We start from the raw sequence: 24,671 nt of genomic DNA, 5'->3' as shown, positions 1-24,671 counted from the left end.
TCTCAGATCTACTGGAGTGTCTAGGGTGGATCAAACGGCACCTTATTCCCTATTTAGCGCGCCATAGTAAAGCCCTGCTCAAGTCTAGTGCTCTAAATAGGGAAGAGGGTGCCATTTGGAGGCAGACTGGGATTGGACCAGAGACCTGGTAGCTACCTGAGCGGCGGTGAGGTCGTAGCCCAGCAGCATGTGAGTGGAGAACGTGGCAACGCTGGCGATCACCACGACGATGGGAGCCACGCCTACTGTGATGCTCTGGAAGTAGCCAGTCCTCTCTAGGATGATGCGCTCCTCCTCTCGAATCCCTGCAGGGGCAAATATATCAGTCAGTCAGACAATCAATGAGTCAGTCCGTCAGTCAAACAACAAGTCAGTCAGTTCGTCAGTCAAACAACGAGTCAGTCCAGTCGTCAGTCAAACAACGAGTCCGTCAGGCCGTCAAACAATGAGTCCGTCAGTCATCCAACCAGCCAGCCAATGAATAAGCCAGTCAGTCAGTCAGTCATCCAACGAGCCAGCCAGCCAGTCAAACAATAAATCAGTCAGTCAGTAAAATAATGGTCGTATCCCATGCATACGACTACAGATGGAAGTCGACAGGAGAGGTGCATTTTACTAATTGTTTATCCCCATAATGCAACACAACTTTGCAAGGCGGTGACCAACGTTGGGCACAGACTTCACAAAACTTATCAGCTCGAATGCGCCCAATGAGTCAGCCAGCCAGTCCGTCAGTCACTAGTCTTCATCTAAGAAGATTGACCTGAGATTAAAACACCAGATCACATCTGATATTCTGCGCAGATGACTGCAAAAAAGTTTACATGGAATACCACTAGTCATTCAGTATGGAATTAATGAACCAGCTAATTGATAAATTAAATCTCACACACAGCACTTACTGCGCACATCCTGGGAGAAGGCCTTGACCCAGGCATACATCTTGATGAACTTGATGTAGTTGAGGATCTCGTTCATCTTCTGGACCCGACGGTCCGTCACGGCCATGCCCTTCCTCCTGAAGTAGGCAGTCAGCCTCGAACTGAACATCTGCAGCAGGGAACACAGAGAAAGGTTATGTCTTTTCACTGTTCTGTGTATGAGTGTGTGTGTTTTTTTGTTTGTTTATATCCAAGTCTGCATGCATGTAGAGTACCAGTCAAAAGTTTGGACACACCTACTCATTCAAGGGTTTTTCTTTATTTTTACTATTTTCGACATTGTAGAATAATAGTGAAGACATCAGAACTATGTAATAACACATATGGAATCATGTAGTAACCAAAAAAGTGTGATACAAATCAAAATATATTTGAGATTCTTCAAAGTAGTCACCCTTTGCCTTGATGACGGCATTGTACACTCTTGGCATTCTCTCAACCAACTTCACCTAGAACGCTTTTCCAACAGTCTTGAAGGAGTTCCCACATATGCAGAACACTTTTTGGCTGCTGTTCCTTTACTCTGCGGTCCAACTCATCCCAAACCATCTCAATTGGGTTGAGGTCGGGTGATTGTGGAGACCAGGTCATCTGATGCAGCACTGCAGCACTCCATCACTCTCCTTCTTGGAGGTGTGTTGGGTCATTGTCCTGTTGAGAAACAAATTATAGTCCCACTAAGCACAAACCAGATTGGATGGCTTATCGCTGCAGAACGCTGTGGTAGCCATGCTGATTAAGTGTGCCTTGAATTCTAAATAAATTACAGACAGTGTCACCAGCAAAGCACCCCCTCATCATCACACCTCCTCCATGCCTCATGGTGGAAACCACACATTTGGAGATCTGTAGACCTACTCCGCGTCTCACAAAGAAACGGCGGATGGAACCAAAAATCTCAAATTTGGACTCATCAGATCAAAGGAGAGATTTCCACCGGTCTAATATCCATTGCTCGTGTTTCTTAGCCAAAGCAATTCTCTTCTTCTTATTGGTGTCCTTTAGTAGTAGTTCTTTTGCAGAAATTCGACCATGAAGGCCTGATTCACGCAGTCTCCTCAGAACAATTGATGTCGAGATGTGTCTGTTACTTGAACTCTGTGAAGCATTTTATTTCTGGTAACTCTAATGAGCCTATCCTCTGCAGCAGAGGTAACTCTGGGTCTTCCTTTCCTGAGGCGGTCCTCATGAGAGCCAGTTTCATCATAGCGCTTGATGGTTTTTGCGACTGCACAAAGTTCTTGAAATGTTCTGGATTGACTGACCTTCATGTCTTAAAGTAATGATGGACTGTCGTTTCTCTTTGTTTGAGCTGTTCTTGCCATAATATGGACTTGGTCTTTTACCAAATAGGGCTATTGTCTGTATACCACCCCTACCTTGTCACAACACAAATGATTGGCTCAAACGAAATAAGGAGGAAAGAAATTCCACTATTTAACTTTTAACAAGGCACACCTGTTAATTGAAATGCATTCCCGGTGATAACCTCATGAAGCTGGTTGAGAAAACGCCAAGAGTGTGCAAAGCTGTCATCAAGGCAAAGGGTGGCTACATTGAAGAATCCAAATATATTTGATTTGTTTAACACTTTTTTGGTTTCTACATGATTCCATATGTGCTATTTCATAGTTGTGATGTCTTCACTATTATTCTACAATGTAGAACATAGTAAAAATAAAGGAAAACCCTGGAATGAGTAGGTGTGTCCAAACTTTTGACTGGTACTGTATGTATGCATGTGGGCTGCTCACCATAGCAGGGTAGAAGAGGATAAAGACTGCAGAGCCCAGTAAGGAGGTGGGCCCCAGTATAGCCAGGTTGTAGCCCATCCCCAGCACAGCAATAAGAGGCCCACCTGCCAGCAGACTGCCCACAGCCGCAGCCTCAAACATCCGCTGGCCGTCGTTAGAACACATGTTGATCAACTGCAGAGAGAGCAACAAAGAAAGCAAGAGACACTTACAGCAGTACAGAACTACACCATCTTTATCTCTTACTCTGCATGCACATGTATTGTGTTGCAAATCATGCGTTTTGGCAACAATAGCATTGTATTAAAGGTGTGTCTCGAATACAATAAAAGGAGTGCTTGGCACTTTCTCATTCACACTAACGATAAGCAACATCTGAAAACCCGAAACACGTTTTAGTTTAAATGGGAGCTAGCATTATTGTGAGGCTAACCATTATCTCACCCCTTTACCCCCCACCCCATCTCACCTGCCCAGTTCTCTTAAAGAAAAAACATTTGCGTGAACGCTCTGTCTGGTGATCCCACCTGTCCCATGGATTTGTCTCGGATGCTGCGGAGCCGCAGGATCTTGTGGAAGGCCATGGTGAGGATGGCTCCCCGCAGGCGGGTGCCTGTGCGGTAGTTGAGGGCCCAGGTGAGCGCCAGTGACCAGGAGCGGACCAGCTCGGTGCACAGCAGCCCCACGACCAGCAGCAGGCCGTAGGGCAGGTCGGGCTCCGCCTGCTCTGTGTACTCCAACAGCCGCTTCACCACAAAGGCCTAGCAGGAGAAGAGAGGGCAGGAGAGGACGGGGATGAGGAGGGAAAGATAAGAGCACATGACTGACAGCAGCACCATGTCCAAGAGACATCTACATCACCACCACTGCAGTCATTATCATGGACATCTACTAAATCAAGACTAGCTAAAAGCCGTCATGCCATGACTACCGATAATCATCTGAAGAGGGAAACTGAACAGGCTCTACTGATTTGAGATAGAAAACGATTTTTCTTTAGTTTCAGCTCTCACCCTTTACCTCTGTTGGCCTTTTGCTAAGATTTTGATAAGATCCTTTAAAAGAGAACGAGAGAAACAGTGAAAGATTCTGACACTGCTGTTTTTTTGGCACAGAGACACAGAATCCCATTCCAACATATAATTTCCTATTGTTTGCATCATCATGTAAGTGTATTCAAACATTCAGAGATGATACCTTCAGACATTATACCTACAATCACAGCGGGTATTGGGGCCATTCAGTTATGTTTAGAAGGCCTGGAAGTTAACGTCAGCAGACTATACAGACGGAGAGCGACAAAGCATAACGAATGGGGGGAAAAAGTGTTGAATCTCCCACACACATACTGACACACACATACGATGTACTAACTATCAATTCCACATTAAAGTTAATCAGTCCACAAACAGGGAGTGTCAACAAACCTACATTGTTGATAAATGCATGTTTTATTGAAATAGGCAAAAAGAAACCGTGAAACCATGTGTAAACTATTTTTAAAAATTGCACAAACAGCACTCATGTAAAAATAAAAATTAGCTGATCAGATGCAACAGGAAAGAGTAACAAACGCAATTCACATTAGAGGCACAAGTTCAGGTCAACAGAGTCTTTTGTAAGGTTTAGCCTCAGTTTTTTTTTTTTTACGTTTCTAGTCCTCTGGGTTGAGATATGTGACATCTCATATTTAGTTGCGTCTCCCCTTAGGTGATTGTCCAAAGATCCAGAGAGGGGGAAGGCCGAAGCCCCTCTGCCCTGCCTCACTGGCACTGATCCTACAGGAATGGTGTTCCAACAGCGGACCAGGCCAACAAGGCTTTTAGTGAGAGGGGATTATGAGGCCCCAAAAAGGTAGAGTCTGTTGATACAAGTCAAGTATTTTTTTCACCCCCCCAGCCTGAGGTTAAACAGTCCAACAACACCTCGCATTTAAAGGGAAAACCGGTCCGATTCTCTGAGACACTAATATGAAAGTCTGACTGATCATTTGGGTGGAAGTTTCGGTTTAACAGTAGATTTCTATAGCAATAAAACAAAACAGCATTGGATATTGGAAATAAACATCAAAATAAAAGCAATGTTATTAACAACATCGAACAGCATTTTACTGTGCATTGTGGTAACCTATCAATTATTTTTATGAAGAGATTTTTATGAGTGAGAGAGAGAGAGGGGGGGGGAGAGTGAGCAAGAGAGAGTGAGAGACAAAAGCATTTCAGGGAAAGATAACTTTTGATCCATCCCTGCATGAGAAACATGCCCTTACCTCTCCGGCTTTCTTCCCCCAGGGTCTCTGCCCGCTTCATTCTCTATTTCTCGCCGAGGGGTTTAAACGGACACCCTGTGGAATCTGAAGAACAGCCTCTGTCACACGCCACCTTGCATGGGGGGAGCAGTGAGCACAAACACTTGTATGCCATGCCCTCACCCCACCCCTAACTGCCCATCCATATTATCTTCCCAGCTAACAAATTTTGGCTTATGTTCTAGGAAGGAAAAAAATGAGGTTGTGGGAAGGTTCCTGAACCAACATAACGTTACCAAAACGTTGTAGGCAAATTATTTGTCTAATTACCAAAGGAGAACCACGAGGAAGCATTACAGGAACATTCTGTGCTAGTTGGGTTGATTTAACCTGGGTGAGAGACACAGGTGTGTTGCTGTGCTGCTATAGTAAGAGCAGATGAGACAGTAGTTGGGTTGCAAAATTCCTGAAACTTTCCCAAAGTTCCTAGGTTTTCATGAAAATTCAGGTTCAGAATTGTCTGGAAAACATGGGAATTGTGGAGAAGTTTAGGGAATTTTTCAACCCTTCACAGCACAGAGGTAGAGACGGCTCACTGTGTTCCCTGTGGAAGAGAGGAGGATGACAGAGGCTATCCTAGGAAAAATGGGACTGATTAACCCTAACACCTGGGTCGTGTTCATTAGGACATGCAACAGAAAGCGCTTTGCAACAGAAAACTAAAATTAGCATTTCTTATTGGGCAAGTCCAGGTAATCCCTCCCTGTTTGTCCGTTTTCTTCCATTTGGTACCTAATGAACACAACCCTTCCCTCTAAAGCACCTGTTCTCATCTAGGAGAGGCCTACAAACACCAGAATAACATTAAAAAACAGCTGTAGGATGGACAATTGCAAGAGGTGTCATCTATCTATTCACAGAGACCCTCCAGAGGGTGACAGACAGGAGTACAGTTTCTGACTAAATACTGTTAACTAAAGTACAAAGATTCACAATTTCCATAACATCTCCTTAAGCCACACAATGGATCCAAGATGACACCATTGAATCGAAAAGAAACAGAATTGAGTGGGACTGGTACAAACACAAAAACAATAACCTATCCAATAACTCTCCTCCAGTATCCAGTTCATTTGTTTCGAATGAGTCGTCAGTAAGGCAATTGTAAGACCCCAGTGTAGCCCTTTACACTCATAACCATATACGGGTTGAAAATGGCAGAGTTGGACACTGTTAAGCACCTAAATTGGAACGCAGTGGCTGTACAGTAACTGGATACAGCCCTTAGCCGTGGTATATTGTCCATATACCACAAACTCCCGAGGTGCCTTATTGCTATTATAAACTGGTTATCAAGTTAATTAGAGCGGTAAAAATAAATGTTTTGTCATAACCCTAACGTCATTTATAAACTGGGTGGTTCGAGCCCTGAATGCTGATTGGCTGACAGCCGTGGTATATCAGACCGTAAACCACGGCTGTCAGCCAATCAGCATTCATGGCTCGAACCACCCAGTTTATAAATGACGTTAGAGCTCAAGCTCTGCGCTTCCCAACGCTGTATGGGTTTTGACTGACAGCCTCTCTGAACTTGAGCACTGCTCACGACAAGAAGTTACCCCCATCCCTCCCGCTAATTACGCAACTTTTGATAAAATAAAATGGTTGTCTGAGTGAGGGGAATGCTGTAAATTAAGAGGACTCTGAGGATTATAAATACCGTTGTGATGTCATACAAGCAAGCCAAACACCCGTGAGTCCAAATGTGCACTTCACATTTCCATATCATATATAGTGTTTTTATTACTATGTTTGATGTACAGTTACAAGATGACACGACGTCATACCATGGGTTGTTCTGAACAGAATGAGCCTAAGTTTGTCTATTGTGGAAAAAATTCACTGCAGAATACGCACCTGGATGCACTCCTGACTCCTTTCTATGCACACTAAAATGACCATCTGTTTCTCTGAATTGCCTAGCGAAAGCCTAACACTAAGATCTTATTTTATAACTTAGCTAGTCATGTAGCCAGAAGAACAAGCTTTCAAATTATGCCCATCTGACCCAGATTGCCATTTATAATGGGCCATATTTGGATTGTGTAAACAACAGTAATTGTGTGATGGCAGGGATGCAGGGTTGTGTTCCATACAAAATATATGTAAGTGTGCTTGCTCTAGCTCATCAATGGCACAGCTAGGAAAGCTCAAAAATACTATTCTTTGAGTCATAAAAGTGCATTGAAATCATCTAGGAACTGCCCACTTTGGAGAGGTGTGTGGCCCCTTGGAAACATTAGTTAGACACCCTTGTCATTTTCTTTCTTATGTTGCATCTTCCCCACCTTTCCCATGAATATTCTTATCATGTTACTGAACGTAACCAAAGTTTTTTCAGACTTCGCTATCAACAAATATGGGTGAAAAATACAGTAAATATAAAATGCATATAAAATCAACAGTGTAATGTTTGGGTTCAGTCTTGTGTCAGGTGAAAGATTGTGTACTCAACTTTGGTCCAAACTCTTCCCTTTCAATAGCTACCATGCTTATGCTTTTCATATTTCTGTAAGAAACATTTCAATTTAGCCCCATCCATATAGGCCAATTCCCACGACGAGTGTAAAGGGTTAACATTGAGACAGAAGAATCTAACACATGTAACACTCACCTGTAGGCCTCAGCCTTGATGGAGGGAAGGGGACAGAGGCAGGGGATTGACACACCCTGCTAATAACATTTGAGAGAGCGAGAGTGAGAGAGAGCAAGAGCGAGCTACTGAAAGACAAAGCCTCCCCAGGGGAGGGTGAGATGGCGTTACTTACTGGGCCACTGAAGCCGGCTAGCTGGGTGACCATGAGGCAGAGGATAGAGAGAAGCAGGCGCGTCCGACAGAACGTCCAGACCACACCGCACAGGGAGGCCTCGTCCCCTTTCACCCTGCGCTCCTCCTCCCACAGCCCGGCCAACCTGCGCACACAGGTGATCAAACCACAGTCGACCAACAATTACTCATTCTATTCTCCCTCTACTAAGAGTCAAGACTGGAATTGTCGTGCCGGGGTCAGGCACCACATATGGGTACGAATCCCGTCTCAGCCTTTTCTCTGTCTTCCTCTGAAACTGTCCCCCCTCTACAATCTGATTATCACTGTCCATAAACTGGAACTGTCGAGAACTCCGACCTAAAACCTTGAGACCAAAACTCAGGTGTAACAAAAAAGACCAGTTATAATGTTGAAAAATATGACCGAGACGGAGACCCAGGCCAAGCACAATCTTGGTATTTTTCAATAAACTGTCCTTGGAAGGGTGACCTTTATGACCCCGTATACACAGCAATCAGTACTGACCTGCGGTGGTTAACCTCGCAGCTCTCAAACTGGGACACGGACCACACGTCCTCCAGCAGTAGCTGGCCTTTGCGGTGGGCGTGCACGGCCAACGGGGTCAGCCAGTTGAAGGTCATGAAGGAGAAGAGGCCCGCGTTGTCCACTGGGTGCTCGTACCTGTGGGGGGAGTGGGGTGGAGTTGTGGGGGACAGATAATTTAGAGAGAGGAACGTCTATACTGGTACAGCAAGAGGAGTCTCCCTCAAAATGTCCTGCTTAGTTATTCCTTGCCACCATGTTGCTGCTTGCTCTTTGGTGGTTTAGGCCAGGTTACTGTAAAGAACTGTGTGATAAATATTATTTAAAAAGGGCTATTTCAATAGAGGTGAGAAAGCACCTATACCTAGGACCCGGTCTTTCCTGACCACTTGGCCTGACAAGGAAAAACTATAGGCCTTACCAACAGTGGTGGTGCTGCTTGCTTACTTGCTGGTGGATCGGATAGGTTTGAGGACGCCGACGCTGCGTTGGTATTTGCTCCGCACTGCTTCCTCCTCCAGCTCTTTCATGTAGGGAGCGCCACCGTCCAGGGACAAACCGCCCTCTGCCCTTGCTGCCGTCTCCAATGCATCCTGGGATTGATTGAGATAAATGTATTGTCGATAAGAGCAGATACATTTTAAACATTGACATGTTGAATTATCAAGAGTTGGAGGCATTTAGCTTGTGGCGGACGTTACAGTGCTAGCCATACCACTTTCTCCCACTGAGACTAGAACCTGGGAACCTTTCATCCAAACACACTTGACCACCCTCCTAAAACTTCCTTAGCCAGTTGCATCACCAAAAGGGATCCAAATTAGCAACAAGTGGATACATCAGGCTCAGGAGTGAGTTTACAAATCCCCATCCGTTACACTTGCACTAATTTATTTTTGTAGCATCAGTCCCAACTAATTTGATGACGGTAAATTTGATAAATTCACTCAGACATGACTCGAGAGGAAAATACTGGTTGACAGTCATCAAGTAATCAGAGGGCAGAGAATGCAGGACATAGTAGTACACATCCCAAATGGCACCCTAAACCCTACATCGTGCACGACTTTTGGCCATAACCCTAGTCAAAAATAGTGCACTAGGTTCAAGTATTGTTGTGAGCCGTTCTTAAAAAGCCACACTGGCAGATTAAGCACAAGAGCCACGATGCATCCTCAACGGGTATGATAAAACATTTATTTTCACTGCTCTAATTACATTGGTAACCTGTTTATACTAGAAATAAGGCCTCCGTGTTGCGTTGTGCGTATGAACAGCCCTAAACCGTGGTACACTGGCCATATACTGTTAATTAAAGCTCCCAATTCACCGCTTTATTGACACCGTTTCGATCCAAAACGGTTCTTCGTCAGGTCAAACACTGAGTGTTCACAGCCCCAAAAAATATTCACCTCACATGACCATAGCGGACATGACGCACGGTGTGTGCAAAAAACATTTGTATATCTCTAATAATTAAATAACAAAGATCATAATATATATTTACAAAATGACCAAGTGGGTAACCTGGAAGGCAAAACAAATCAAAGTAACATATTCAGGAAAGAAATGGTCTGATATCAAACTCCTGGTTCAGGCCTCTAGGAGACATGGTACACAAACGGTGAAGCCAATACAATTATCTTCTCAATAATAGATTATCAGTATCTCTGCTCCTCCTAGGAGTCTTAACATGTTCCCTGCCAATGTATCTCAAAGAGATAATGTTGTGACGAGCCTCCATGAAATGGCACCGAATAATTATGCCAAAGTGTTTTTTTTTTTAGAAGAACGTGATTGTCAGCCCTAATAATCCATTCTTGCGCCATATTTGACTCTGGAAATGCTAAATTGATGATGTGGTTCTATTCCAGGACACAGCAGGGGTACTTCATCATCAATGCTCTTTTGCACATCAGTATTTCTACTTGCACATCAGTATTTCTACTTGCACATCCTTCTCTGCACATATCACTCCAGTGTGAATTGCTCAATTTGAATTACTTCGCCACTATTGGCCTATTTATTGCCTTACCTCCTTACTTCATTTGTATACACATTTTTCTATTGTGTTATTGACGGTACGTTTGTTTATCCCATGTGTAACTCTGTGTTGTGTTGTTGTCGCACTGCTTTGCTTTATCTTGGCCAGGTCGCAGTTGTAAATGAGAACTTGTTCTCAACTGGCTTACCTTGTGAAATAAAAAAATAAACCCACTTGGTCATTTTGGAAATATATAGTATGTTCTGGAACCATTGCATGCACCCATCTCATTGTTATTTAATAATTAGAGATATAAAAATATTTTTTTTTGCACCCACCGTGCGTCATGTCCGCTATGGTCATGTGAGGTGAAATGTGTATATTCTGGGATGTGAACACTCAGTGTATTTGACCTGACGAAGATCCATTTCGGATCGAAACGTTGTCAATAAAGCGGTGAATTGGGAGCTTTAACAGTATGCGGGCATTCTTGTTCTGTACTAGTATTCTTTATTAGCCCAGCACCTATGTTTTTAATGTTGTGCGTATGACCACAAACTCTTTATACTAGTCATATACCACACCCCGTCGTGCCTTATTGCTTAATTATGCCATGGCATTGTTGAATACTCGTTTCTGATTGGATTGAAAGGCATTATAGAGCGTGCATTTACCCCAAAACACACAGTATGTTGGCAGTGGAATTCAATGGCTATAGTTCATTCTTACATGTTTGAGCTTCTTTTGAAAGCAAAAGTTAAACTGAAAACATGATTGGCAATGTTGAATTTTATTTTCATAATAGGAAGCTAGAACTGACGGTTTGGTTAACTAAACTAGCAAGTCCGTTTACCAAGGCAACTGATGTCGCCATCTAGTAAACTTGCTAGCTACTTTAGTGGAACAACACATTTCTAGAGGTGAGGGGAGTTCTTTATTAATTAGCAGTGGTGGAAAAAGTACTCTGTTGTCATACTTGAGTAAAAGTAAAAGATCCCTTAATAGAAAATGACTCCAGTAAAAGTCACCCAGTAAAATACTACTTGAGTAAACGTCTGAAAGTATTTGGTTTTAAATATACTTAAGCATCAAAAGTAAATGGAATTGCTCAAATGTACTTAAGTAAAAAGTAAAACCATTTCAACATTTCTTATATTAATCAAATCAGACCACACTTTTTTTTTTTAAATTGACAGATATCCAGTGGCACACTCCAACGCTCACACATAATTTACAAACAAAGCATTTGTGTTTAGTGAGTGCCAGATCAGAGGCAGTAGGAATGACCAGGTATGTTCTCTTGATAAGTGTGTGAATTCGACCATTTTCCTGTCAAAACGTAACAAGTACTTTTGGGTGTCAGGTAAAATGAATGGAGTAAAAAGTATATTATTTTCTTTAGGAATGTAGTGAAGTAAAAGTCAGCTAAAATATAAATAGTAAAGTACAGATACCCCCAAAAACAACTTACCACTGCTAATTAGTGACCTTAATTATTCAATCAAGTACAAGGGAGGAGCAAAAACCCACAGACACTCAGCCCTCCGTGGATTGAGATTTGACAATGTTTTATGTTATCAAAAACACCCTAACTTGTTTTATGATTGGGAAATGTTGGAATTGGGACACGTCAGTTTCTAAAAGAAATCACAATAGCAAATTTTATCACATTACTGTAAAGGTGTGGCCAGAATGGTTAATCTTTTGCAGTGACTTTTTCAAAACAAGAAATGCATGCCATGGCCACCTATAGTGATTTATTATCTATTCAAACAATTTAAAAGTAAATGCTACAGCCCACACTTCTATGCAAAAGACAATCTTGTTCAATTCTTTATTAATCCATAGATGATTGCGTTTCCATCTCCTGTCTTGGCAACCTGGTCTCAAAGCATTTCGTATTATGTCTGTAAATCCGAGACACTCCATTTAGTATGATATGTTACGTTTTGTATGGTGTGTATTAATTTCTGGATGTCCATCAACCATTTCGTATGATTTGTTACGTATTGGCAAATTTATAAAAATGTATAAAAACGTACCAAATGTTACGAATTCTAGCTAGGTGAATAATGTTAGCTAGGATAAGACTTAAGGTTACATTTAGGAGATATGTTAAAGGGTTATGGTTAAGGATAGGGGAAGGGTTAGCTAACATGTTAATTGGTGCAAAATAAGTAAGTAGGTGAAAAGTTGCTAATTAACTAAAATGCTTAAGTTGTCCATGATGAGATTCGAACTGGGTTGCTTGACATGCACTTTATACACCCACCCATCCACTCTGACCTACCACCCTACTTCGTTTTTGCCTTAAGTAACCATCTATCTTGTGCAACCATACCAAACATAACTTGCTAATTTGAGTGTCCCAGATTTGCATTTACTATGTTACGTCTAGTCTATGAGACCAGGTTGGTCTTGGTATCAGCTCCAAGTTTAAATAGGAGCATGACATCATAGCCTCTCTCACAGCAATAATGTAGTTTGGCCATACCATCTAGGCTACCGGTCCACTTACTTTCGAGCATGCCAAGCATTTGAATGAGTGATGGTGCAATGGTAACCTAATACAGTGCCCTCCTAATTATTGGGACAGTGAAGCATTTTTTCTTTTAGCTCTATACTCCAAAAGTTTGGATTTTAAATCAAATAATGACTGAGGTTAAAGTGCAGAGTGTCGGCTATTGAGGCTATTGTCATCCATATTGGGTGAACCGTTTATAAATTACAGCACTTTTTGTATATGGTCCCCCCATTTTATTTTAAATAAAAATAGAATGTTTCTAAACACTTCTACATTAATGTGCATGTTACCATGATTATTGATAATCCTGAATGAACCGTGAATAATAAGTGAGAAAGTTAGATGCACAAATATCCCACCCCCTCAAAAGAGCTAGCCTCCCCTGTTATTATAATGGTGAGATGTTAGGATGTCTTGGGGGTATGATATGTGTGAGTCTAACTTTCACTCATTTATCACAATTAATGTAGAAGTGTTTAGAAACATATATTCTTATTTCCAAAATAACAATACATTATTTACCATTCATTTCTATTGGGCACAAAATAATCTGAAACACAATTTAAACAAATAGCAAAAGCATCCAACAAGTTTGTAGAGTTGCAAGCTTGATGTAAACATTGCATGCTAGGAATACGGGACCAAATACGAAACTTGACTACTTTATTACACACATTAGTGAATTTGTCCCAAAACTTTTGCTCCCCTAAAATGGGGAGACTATGTAAAAAAAAAAGTGCTGTAATTTATAAACGGTTCACACAAAATGGATGGAAAATACCCTCAAATTAAAGCAGACAGTCTGTACTTTAACCTCAGTCATTGTATCATTTCAAACCCAAAGTGCTAGAGTACAACGCAAAAACGTTATTTTTTTAAATGTGTCACCGTCCCAATACTTTTGTAGCTCACTGTATTTGTTGGGTACATATATATATATACACATATATATATATATATACATATATATATATACACATATATACATATATATATATACACACACATACATATATATATATACTGCTCAAAAAAATAAAGGGAACACTTAAACAACACATCCTAGATCTGAATGAAAGAAATAATCTTATTAAATACTTTTTTCTTTACATAATTAAATTTGCTGACAACAAAATCACACAAAAATAATCAATGGAAATCCAATTTATCAACCCAGGGAGGTCTGGATTTGGAGTCACACTCAATATTAAAGTGGAAAACCACACTACAGGCTGATCCAACTTTGATGTAATGTCCTTAAAACAAGTCAAAATGAGACTCAGTAGTGTGTGTGTCCTCCATGTGCCTGTATGACCTCCCTACAATGCCTGGACATGCTCCTGATGAGGTGGCGGATGGTCTCCTGAGGGATCTCCTCCCAGACCTGGACTAAAGCATCCGCCAACTCCTGGTCAGTCTGTGGTGCAACGTGGCATTGGTGGATGGAGCGAGACATGATGTCCCAGATGTGCTCAATTGGATTCAGGTCTGGGGAACGGGTGGGCCAGTCCATAGCATCAATGCCTTCCTCTTGCAGGAACTGCTGACACACTCCAGCCACATGAGGTCTAGCATTGTCTTGCATTAGGAGGAACCCAGGGCCAACCGCACCAGCATATGGTCTCACAAGGGGTCTGAGGATCTCATCTCGGTACCTAATGGCAGTCAGGCTACCTCTGGCGAGCACATGGAGGGCTGTGCGGCCCCCCAAAGAAATGCCACCCCACACCATGACTGACCCACCGCCAAACCGGTCATGCTGGAGGATGTTGCAGGCAGCAGAACGTTCTCCACGGCGTCTCCAGACTCTGTCACGTCTGTCATGTGCTCAGTGTGAACCTGCTTTCATCTGTGAAGAGCACAGGGCGCCAGTGGCGAATTTGCCAATCTTGGTGTTCTCTGGCAAATGCCAAACGTCCTGCACGGTGTTGGGCTGTAGACACAACCCCCACCTGTGGACGTCGGGCCCTCATACCACCCTCATGGAGTCTGTTTCTGACCGTTTGAGCAGACACATGCACATTTGTGGCCTGCTGGAGGTCATTTTGCAGGGCTCTGGCAGTGCTTCTCCTGCTCCTCCTTGCACAAAGGCAGAGGTAGCGGTCCTGCTGCTGGGTTGTTGCCCTCCTACAGCCTCCTCCACATCTCCTGGTGTACTGGCCTGTCTCCTGGTAGCGCTTCCATGCTCTGGACACTACGCTGACAGACACAGCAAACCTTCTTGCCACAGCTCGCATTGATGTGCCATCCTGGATGAGCTGCACTACCTGAGCCACTTGTGTGGGTTGTAGACTCCGTCTCATGCTACCTCTAGAGTGAAAGCACCGCCAGCATTCAAAAGTGACCAAAATATCAGCCAGGAAGCATAGGAACTGAGAAGTGATCTGTGGTTCCCACCTGCAGAACCACTCCTTTATTGGGGGTGTCTTGCTAATTGCCTATAATTTCCACCTGTTGTCTATTCCATTTGCACAACAGCATGTGAAATTAATTGTCAATCAGTGTTGCTTCCTAAGTGGACAGTTTGATTTCACAGAAGTGTGATTGACTTGGAGTTACATTGTGTTGTTTAAGTGTTCCCTTTATTTTTTGGAGCAGTGTATATGTATATATACACATATATACACATACACATATATATATATACACACACACACACACACACACACACACACACATATATATATATATATATATTACACACATATATATACATACATACATACATACATACATACATATATATATATATATATATACATACACACACGTATATATATACATGTATATATACGTGTGTGTGTGTGTGTATATATATATATCAAATCAAAGTTTATTTGTCATGTGCGCCTAATACAACAGTTGTAGACCTTACAGTGAAATGCTTACTTACAGGCTCTAACCAACAGTGCAAAACAGGTATTAGGTGAACAATAGGTAGGTAAAGAAATAAAACAACAGTAAAAAGACAAGCTATATACAGTAGCGAGGCTACTTACAGACACCGGTTAGTCAGGCTGATTGAGGTAGTATGTACCTGTAGATATGGTTAAAGTGACTATGCACATATGATGAACAGAGAGTAGCAGTAGCATAAAAGAGGGGTTGGCGGGTGGTGGGTGGGACACAATGCAGATAGCCCGGTTAGCCAATGTGCGAGAGCACTGGTTGGTCGGCCCAATTGAGGTAGTATGTACATGAGTGTATAGTCAAATTGACGATGCATATATGATAAACAGAGAGTAGCAGCAGGGTAAAAAGAGGGGTTGGGGGGGTTGGGGTGGGCACACAATGCAAATAGTCCGGGTAGCCATTTGATTACCTGTTCAGGAGTCTTATGGCTTGGGGGTAAAAACTGTTAAGAAGGCTTTTTGTCCTAGACTTGGCACTCCGGTACCGCTTGCCATGCAGTAGTAGAGAGAACAGTATGACTGAGGTGGCTGGGGTCTTTGACAATTTTTAGGGCTTTCCTCTGACACCGCTTGGTGTAGAGGTCCTGGACGGCAGGCAGCTTAGCCCCAGTGATGTACTGGGCCGTATGCCGAACAATTGCCGTACCAGGCAGTGATGCAACCAGTCAGGATGCTCTCAATGTTGAGGCTGTTAAACCTTTTTAGGATCTCAGGACCCATGCCAAATCTTTTTCGTTGCCTGAGGGGGAATAGGCTTTGTCGTGCCCTCTTCACGACTGTCTTGGTGTGTTTGGACCATTCTAGTTTGTTGTTGATGTGGACACCAAGGAACTTGAAGCTCTCAACCTGCTCCACTACAGCCCTATCGATGAGAATGGGGGCGTGCTCGGTCCTCCTTTTCCTGTAGTCCACAATCATCTCCTTAGTCTTGGTTACGTTGAAGGATAGGTTGTTATTCTGGCACCACCCGGCCAGGTCTCTGACCTCCTCCCTATAGGCTGTCTTGTCGTTTTCGGTGACCAGGCCTACCACTGTTGTGTTGTCTGCAAACTTAATGATGGTGTTGGAGTCGTGCCTGGCCATGCAGTCGTGGGTGAACAGGGAGTACAGGAGGGGACAGAGCACGCACCCCTGGGGAGCTCCCGTGTTGAGGATCAGAGTGGCAAATGTGTTGTTTCCTACCCTCACCAACTGGGGGCAGCCCGTCAGGAAGTCCAGGATCCAGTTGCAGAGGAAGGTGTTTAGTCCCAGGATCCTTTGCTTAGTGATGATCTTTGAGGGTACTATGGTGTTGAACGCTGAGCTGTAGTCAATGAATAGCATTCTCACATAAGTGTTCCTTTTGTCCAGGTGGGAAAGGGCAGTGTGGAGTGCAATAGAGATTGCATCATCTGTGGATCTGTTTGGGTGGTATGCAAATTGGAGTGGGTCTAGGGTTTCTGGGATAATGGTGTTGATGTGAGCCATTACCAGCCTTTCAAAGCACTTCATGGCTACGGACGTGAGTGCTACGGGTCTGTAGTCATTTTGGCAGGTTACCTTGGTGTTCTTGGGCACAGGGACTATGGTGGTCTACTTGAAACATGTTGGTATTACAGACTCAATCAGGGACTTGTTGAAAATGTCAGTGAAGACACCTGCCGGTTGGTCAGCACATGCCCGGAGCACATGTCCTGGTAATCCGTCTGGCCCCGCAGCCTTGTGTATGTTGACCTGTTTAAAGATCTTACTCACGTCGGCTATGGAGAGCGTGATCACACAGTCGTCCGGAACAGCTGATGCTCTCATGCATGCCTCAGTGTTGCTTGCCTCAAAGTGATTTAGCTTGTCTGGTAGGCTCGTGTCACTGGGCAGCTCGCGGCTGTGCTTCCCTTTGTAGTCTGTAATAGTTTGCAAGCCCTGCCATATAAGACGAGCGTCGGAGCCGGTGTAGTATGATTCAATCTTAGCCCTGTATTGACGCTTTGCCTGTTTGATGGGTCGTCACAGGGCATAGCAGGATTTCTTGTAAGCTTCCGGGTTAGAGTCCCGCACCTTGAAAGAGGCAGCTCTACCCTTTAGCTCAATGCGAATGCTGCCTGTAATCCATGGCTTCTGGTTGGGGTATGTACGTACAGTCACTGTGGGTACAACGTCCTCAATGCACTTATTCACAAAGCCAGTGACTAATGTGGCGTACTCCTCATTGCCATCTGAAGAATCCCGGAACATATTCCAGTCTGTGATAGCAAAACAGTCCTGTAGTTTAGCATCTGCTTCATTTGACCACTTTTTTATAGACCGAGTCACTGGTGCTTCCTGCTTTAATTTTTGCTTGTAAGCAGGAATCAGGATGATAGAGTTGTGGTCAGATTTACCAAATGGAGGGCGAGGGAGAGCTCTGTGTGTGGAGTACAGGTGATCTAGAATTTTTTCCCCTCTGGTTGCACATTTAACATGTTGATAGAAATTAGGTAGAACTGATTGAAGTTTCCCTGCATTAAAGTCTCTGGCCACTAGGAGCGCCGCCTCTGGCTGAGTGGTTTCCTGTTTGCTTATTTCCTTATATAGCTGACTGTGTGCGTCTTAGTGCCAGCATCTGTCTGTGGTGGTAAATAAACAGCCACAAAAAGTATAGCTGAAAACTCTCTAGGCAAGTAGAGTGGCCTGCAATTTATCACAATATACTCTACTTCAGGCGAGCAAAATCTAGAGACTTCTTTAGATTTCGTGCACCAGCTGTTGTTTACAAATATGCACAGACCACCAGTTGACTGTGCCTTTAAACAGCTTGGAAAATTCCAGAAAATTATGTCATGGCTTTAGAAGCTTCTGATAGACTAATTGACATCATTTGAGTCAATTGGAGGTGTACCTGTGGATGTATTTCAAGGCCTACCTTCAAACTCAGTGCCTCTTTGCTTGACATCATGGGAAAATAAAAGGAAATCAGCCAAAACTTCAGAAAAATATTGTAGACCTTCACAAGTCTGGTTCATCCTTGGGAGCAATATCCAAAAGCCTGAAGGTACCACGTTCATCTGTACAAACAATAGGACGCAAGTATAAACACCATGGGACCACGCAGCCGTCATACCGCTCAGGAAGGAGACGCGTTCTGTCTCCTAGAGATGTACATACTTTGGTGCGAAAAGTGCAAATCAATCCCAGAACAGCAGCAAAGGACCTTGTGAAAACACAGGTACAAAAGTATCTATATCCACAGTAAAATGAGTCCTATAGTGACATAACTTGAAAGGCTGCTCAGCAAGGAAGAAGCCAATGCTCCAAAACCGCAATAAAAAAGCTTGACTACGGTTTGCAACTGCACATGGGGACAAAGATGAAACAAAGATAGAACTGTTTGGCCATAATGACCATCATTATGTTCGGAGTCAAAACGGGGAGGCTTGCAAGCCGAAGAACACCATCCCAACCATGAAGCACAGGGGTGGCAGCATCATGTTGTGGGGGCGCTATGCTGCAGGAGGGACTGGTGCACTTCACAAAATAGATGGCATCATGAGGAAGGAAAATTAAGTGGATATATTGAAGCAACATCTCAAGACATCAGTCAGGAAGTTAAATCTTGGTCACAAATGGGTCTTCCAAATGGACAATGACCCCAAGCATACTTCCAAAGTTGTGGCAAAATGGCTTAAGGATAACAAAGTCAAGGTATTGGAGAGGCCATCACAAAGCCCTGACCTCAATCCCATAGAATATTTGTGGGCAGAACTGAAAAAGTGTGTGCGAGCAAGGAGGACCTACAAACCTGACTCAGTTACACCAGCTCTGTCAGGAGCAATGGGACAAAATTCACCCAACTTATTGTGGGGAGCTTGTGGAAGGATACCCAAAACATTTGACCCAAGTTAAATAATTTCAAGGAAACGCTACCAAATACTAATTGAGTGTATGTAAACTTCTGACCCACTGGGAATGTGATGAAAGAAATAAATCATTCTCATTGTTTACGTACAATTTTTCGTCTAGTGGTCGATAATTCTGCTTCTCTGCTCAGAGCCTTTTGAAAGTGGAGTACAGGGCACTTCGTCTCTCCACTATTTCATGAGGAAATTGTTTATTAATAGAGAACGGGATGTTCTTCAGCTCCCTACCCTGTTGTAACAAGGCAATCTCCATTTTGTAGTGAGTTAGCATAGGTGAGGGGTGGCTGTCAGATTGAACAAAGGGTGGGCGTGAAAAATACATCCCTTCTTTATGTGAATCAGTTAAAGTGTGTATACACACACACACACACACACACACACACACACACACACACACACAGTGAAGAGTGAAGAGGTGACTCCGATGCTGGACTTCTAGGCAGAGTTGCAAAGAAAAAGCCATATCTCAGCCAATAAAAACAAAGATTAAGATTGGCAAAAAGGAACAGACACTGGACAGAGTAACTCTGCCTAGAAGGCCAGCATCCCGGAGTCACCTCTTCACTGCTGACATTGAGACTGGTCACCATTAGCTCTGACAAATTGAAAACCCTAGTTATTGGCGACTCCATTACCCGTAGTATTAGACTAAAAAACTAATCATCCAGCGATCATACACTGTTTACCAGGGGGGCAGGGCTACCGATGTTAAGGCTAATCTAAAGACGGTGCTGGCTAAAGCTAAAACTGGCGAGTGTAGAGAGTATAGAGATATTGTTATCCACGTCGGCACCAACGATGTTAGGATGAAACAGTCAGAGGTCACCAAGCGCAACATAGCTTCAGCGTGTAAATCAGCTAGAAAGATGTGTCGGCATCGATTAATTGTCTCTGGCCCCCTCCCAGTTAGGGGGAGTGATGAGCTCTACAGCAGAGTCTCACAACTCAATCGCTGGTTGAAAACTGTTTTCTGCCCCTCCCAAAAGATAGAATTTGTAGATAATTGGCCCATTTTCTGGGACTCACCCAGAAACAGGACCAAGCCTGGCCTGTTGAGGAGTGACGGACTCCATCCTAGCTGGAGGGGTGCTCTCATCTTATCTACGAACATAGACAGGGCTCTAACTCCTCTAGCTCCACAATGAAATAGGGTGCAGGCCAGGCAGCAGGCTGTTAGCCAGCCTGCAAGCTTAGTGGAGTCTGCCACTAGCACAGTCAGTGTAGTCAGCTCAGCTATCCCCATTGAGACCGTGTCTGTGCCTCGATCTAGGTTGGGCAAAATTAAAGATGGCGGTGTTCGCTTTAGCAATCTCACTAGTATAAAGACCTCCTCCATTCCTATCATTATTGAAAGAGATTGTGATACCTCACATCTCAAATTAGGACTACTTAATGTTAGATCCCTCACTTCAAAGGCAGTTATAGTCAATGAACTAATCACTGATCATAATCTTGATGTGATTGGCCTGACTGAAACATGGCTTAAGCCTGATGAATTTACTGTGTTAAATGAGGCCTCACCCCCTGGTTACACTAGTGACCATATCCCCCGCGCATCCCGCAAAGGCGGAGGTGTTGCTAACAAATTTAAATTTACCCCAAAAAAAACAACAACGACGTTTTCGTCTTTTGAGCTTCTAGTCATGAAATCTATGCAGCCTACTCAATCACTTTTTATAGCTACTGTTTACAGGCCTCCTGGGCCATATGCAGCGTTCCTCACTGAGTTCCCTGAATTCCTATCGGACCTTGTAGTCATCGCAGATAATATTCTAATTTTTGGTGACTTTAATATTCACATGGAAAAGTCCACAGACCCACTCCAAAAGGCTTTCGGAGCCATCATCAACTCAGTGGGTTTTGTCCAACATGTCTCTGGACCTACTCACTGCCACAGTCATACTCTGGACCTAGTTTTGTCCCATGGAATAAATGTTGTGGATCTTAATGTTTTTCCTCATAATCCTGGACTATCGGACCACCATTTTATTACGTTTGCAATCGCAACAAATAATCTGCTCAGACCCCAACCAAGAAGCATTAAAAGTTGTGCTATAAATTCTCAGACAACCCAAAGATTCCTTGATGCCCTTCCAGACTCCCTCTGCCTACCCAAGGACATCAGAGGACAAAAATCAGTTAACCACCTAACCGAGGAACTCAATTTAACCTTGCGCAATACCCTAGATGCAGTTGCACCCCTAAAAACATTTGTCATAAGAAACTAGCTCCCTGGTATACAGAAAATACACGAGCTCTGAAGCAAGCTTCCAGAAAATTGGAACGGAAATGGCGCCACACCAAACTGGAAGTCTTCCGACTAGCTTGGAAAGACAGTACCGTGCAGTATCGAAGAGCCCTCACTGCTGCTCGATCATCCTATTTTTCCAACTTAATTGAGGAAAATAAGAACAATCCGAAATTTCTTTTTGATACTGTCGCAAAGCTAACTAAAAAGCAGCCTTCGCAAATGGAGGATGGCTCTCACTTCAGCAGTGATGAATTCATGAACTTCTTTGAGGAAAAGATCATGATCATTAGAAAGCAAATTACGGACTCCTCTTTAAATCTGTGTATTCCTCCAAAGCTCTGTTGTCCTGAGTCTGCACAACCCTGCCAGGACCTAGGATCAAGGGGGACACTAAAGTGTTTTAGTACTACATCTTTTGACACAATGATGAAAATAATCATGGCCTCTAAACCTTCAAGCTGCATACTGGACCCTATTCCAACTAAACTACTGAAAGAGCTGCTTTCTGTGTTTGGCCCTCCTATATTGAACATAATAAACGGCTCTCTATCCACCGGATGTGTACCAAACTCACTAAAAGTGGCAGTAATAAAGCCTCTCTTGAAAAAGCCAAATCTTGACCCAGAAATTATAAAAACTATCGGCCTATATCGAATCTTCCATTCCTCTCAAAAAAATTTGAAAAAGCTGTTGCGCAGCAACTCACTGCCTTCCTGAAGACAAACAATGTACACGAAACGCTTCAGTCTGGTTTTAGACCCCATCATAGCACTGAGACTGCACTTGTGAAGGTGGTAAATGACCTTTTAATGACGTCAGACCGAGGTTCTGCGTCTGTCCTCGTGCTCCTAGATCTTAGTGCTGCTTTTGATACCAACGATCACCACATTATTTTGGAGAGATTGGAAACCCAAATTGGTCTACATGGACAAGTTCTGGCCTGGTTTAGGTCTTATCTGTTGGAAAGATATCAGTTTGTCTCTGTGAATGGTTTGTCCTCTGACAAATCAACTGTAAATTTCGGTGTTCCTCAAGGTTCCGTTTTAGGACCACTATTGTTTTCAATATATATTTTACCTCTTGGGGATGTCATTCGAAAACATAATGTTAAATTTCACTGCTATGCGGATGACACACAGCTGTACATTTCAATGAAACATGGTGAAGCCCCAAAATTGCCCTCGCTAGAAGCCTGTGTCTCAGACATAAGGAAGTGGATGGCTGCAAACTTTCTACTCTTAAACTCGGACAAAACAGAGATGCTTGTTCTAGGTCCCAAGAAACAAAGAGATCTTCTGTTGAATCTGACAATTAATCTGGATGGTTGTACAGTCGTCTCAAATAAAACTGTGAAGGACCTCGGCGTTACTCTGGACCCTGATCTCTCTTTTGAAGAACATATCAAGACTGTTTCAAGGACAGCTTTTTTCCATCTACGTAACATTGCAAAAATCAGAAACTTTCTGTCCAAAAATGCCGCAGAAAAATGTATCCATGCCTTTGTTAGTTCTAGGTTGGACTACTGCAATGCTGTACTTTCCGGCTACCCGGATAAAGCACTAAATAAACTTCAGTTAATGCTAAATACGGCTGCTAGAATCCTGACTAGAACCAAAATATTTGATCATATTACTCCAGTGCTAGCCTCCCTACACTGGCTTCCTGTTAAAGCAAGGGCTGATTTCAAGGCTTTACTGCTAACCTACAAAGCATTACATGGGCTTGCTCCTACCCATCTTTCCGATTTGGTCCTGCTGTACATACCTACACGTACGCTACGGTTACAAGATGCTGGCCTCCTAATTATTCCTAGAATTTCTAAGCAAACAGCTGGAGGCAGGGCTTTCTCCTATAGAGCTCCATTTTTATGGAATAGTCTGCCTACCCATGTGAGTGACGCAGATTCAGTATCAACCTTTAAGTCTTTTCTGAAGACATATCTCTTCAGCAGGTCCTATGATTAAGTGTAGTCTGGCCCAGGGGTGTGAAGGTGAACGGAAAGGCTGGAGCAACGAACCGCCCTTGCTGTCTCTGCCTGGCCGGTTTCCCCTCTTTCCACTGGGATTCTCTGCCTCTACCCCTATTACGGGGGCTGAGTCACTGGCTTACTGGTGTTCTTCCATGCCGTCCCTGGGAGGGGTGCGTCACTTGAGTGGGTTGAGTCACTGACGTGGTCTTCCTGTCTGGGTTGGCGCCCCCCCTTTGGCTGTGCCGTGGTGGAGATCTTTGTGGGCTATACTCGGCCTTGTCCCGGGATGGTGTGTTGGTGGTTGGAGATATCCCTCCAGTGGTGTGGAGGCTGTGCTTTGGCAAAGTGGGTGGGGTTATATCCTACCTGTTTGGCCCTGTCCGGGGGTTTCACCGGATGGGGCCACAGTGTCTCCTGACCCCTCCTGTCTCAGCCTCCAATATTTATGCTGCAGTAGTTAATGTGTCAGGGGGCTAGGGTCAGTCTGTCACATCTGGAGTATTTCTCTTGTCTTGTCCGGTGTCCTGTGTGAATTTAAATATGCTCTCTCTAATTCTCTCTTTCTCTTTCTTTCTTTCTCTCTCTCTCTCGGAGGACCTGAGCCCTAGGACCATGCCTCAGGACTACCTGGCTTGATGACTCCTTGCTGTCCCCAGTTCACCTGGCCGTGCTGCTGCTCCAGTTCCAACTGTTCTGCCTGCAGCTATGGAACCCTGACCTGTTCACCGGACGTGCTACCTGTCCCAGACCTGTTGTCCCAGACCTGCTGGAACCCTGACCTATTCACCGGATTTGCTACCTGTCCCAGACCTGCTGTTTTCAACTCTCTAGAGACAGCAGGA

The 24,671-nt window shown here is 43.6% G+C and overlaps 1 protein-coding gene across 6 annotated transcripts in view; it reads right to left on the bottom strand.

Moving 5' to 3' along the window:
- LOC106580650 (ATP-binding cassette sub-family C member 5) overlaps window positions 1-24,671 on the bottom strand; it is a 58,517-nt gene that overhangs the window by 28,371 nt on the left and 5,475 nt on the right. For 4 of the 6 annotated variants that reach the window (XR_001322932.2, XM_014161943.2, XM_014161941.2 and 1 more), the window contains 7 exons: window positions 8,765-8,910; window positions 8,300-8,455; window positions 7,772-7,916; window positions 3,223-3,456; window positions 2,696-2,869; window positions 903-1,050; window positions 157-305 (listed from right to left, as the gene is read on the bottom strand). Coding sequence is in view for 5 of the 6 variants with exons in the window: in XM_014161943.2 (XP_014017418.2) it covers window positions 157-305; window positions 903-1,050; window positions 2,696-2,869; window positions 3,223-3,456; window positions 7,772-7,916; window positions 8,300-8,455; window positions 8,765-8,910 (1,152 nt within the window). In the remaining variant the exon portion in view is untranslated. Of the gene's footprint in view, window positions 1-156; window positions 306-902; window positions 1,051-1,335; window positions 1,354-2,695; window positions 2,870-3,222; window positions 3,457-4,964; window positions 6,351-7,771; window positions 7,917-8,299; window positions 8,456-8,764; window positions 8,911-24,671 lie in introns of those variants that run through there. The other 2 variants (XM_045703340.1, XM_045703341.1) reach the window with 2 other exon arrangements.

The sequence above is a fragment of the Salmo salar genome, chromosome ssa20 (assembly GCF_905237065.1).
Source record: "Salmo salar chromosome ssa20, Ssal_v3.1, whole genome shotgun sequence".
NCBI lineage: Eukaryota > Metazoa > Chordata > Actinopteri > Salmoniformes > Salmonidae > Salmo > Salmo salar.
Note: the sequence above shows the minus strand (reverse complement) of the source record. Positions and strands in the feature narration are given on the sequence as shown.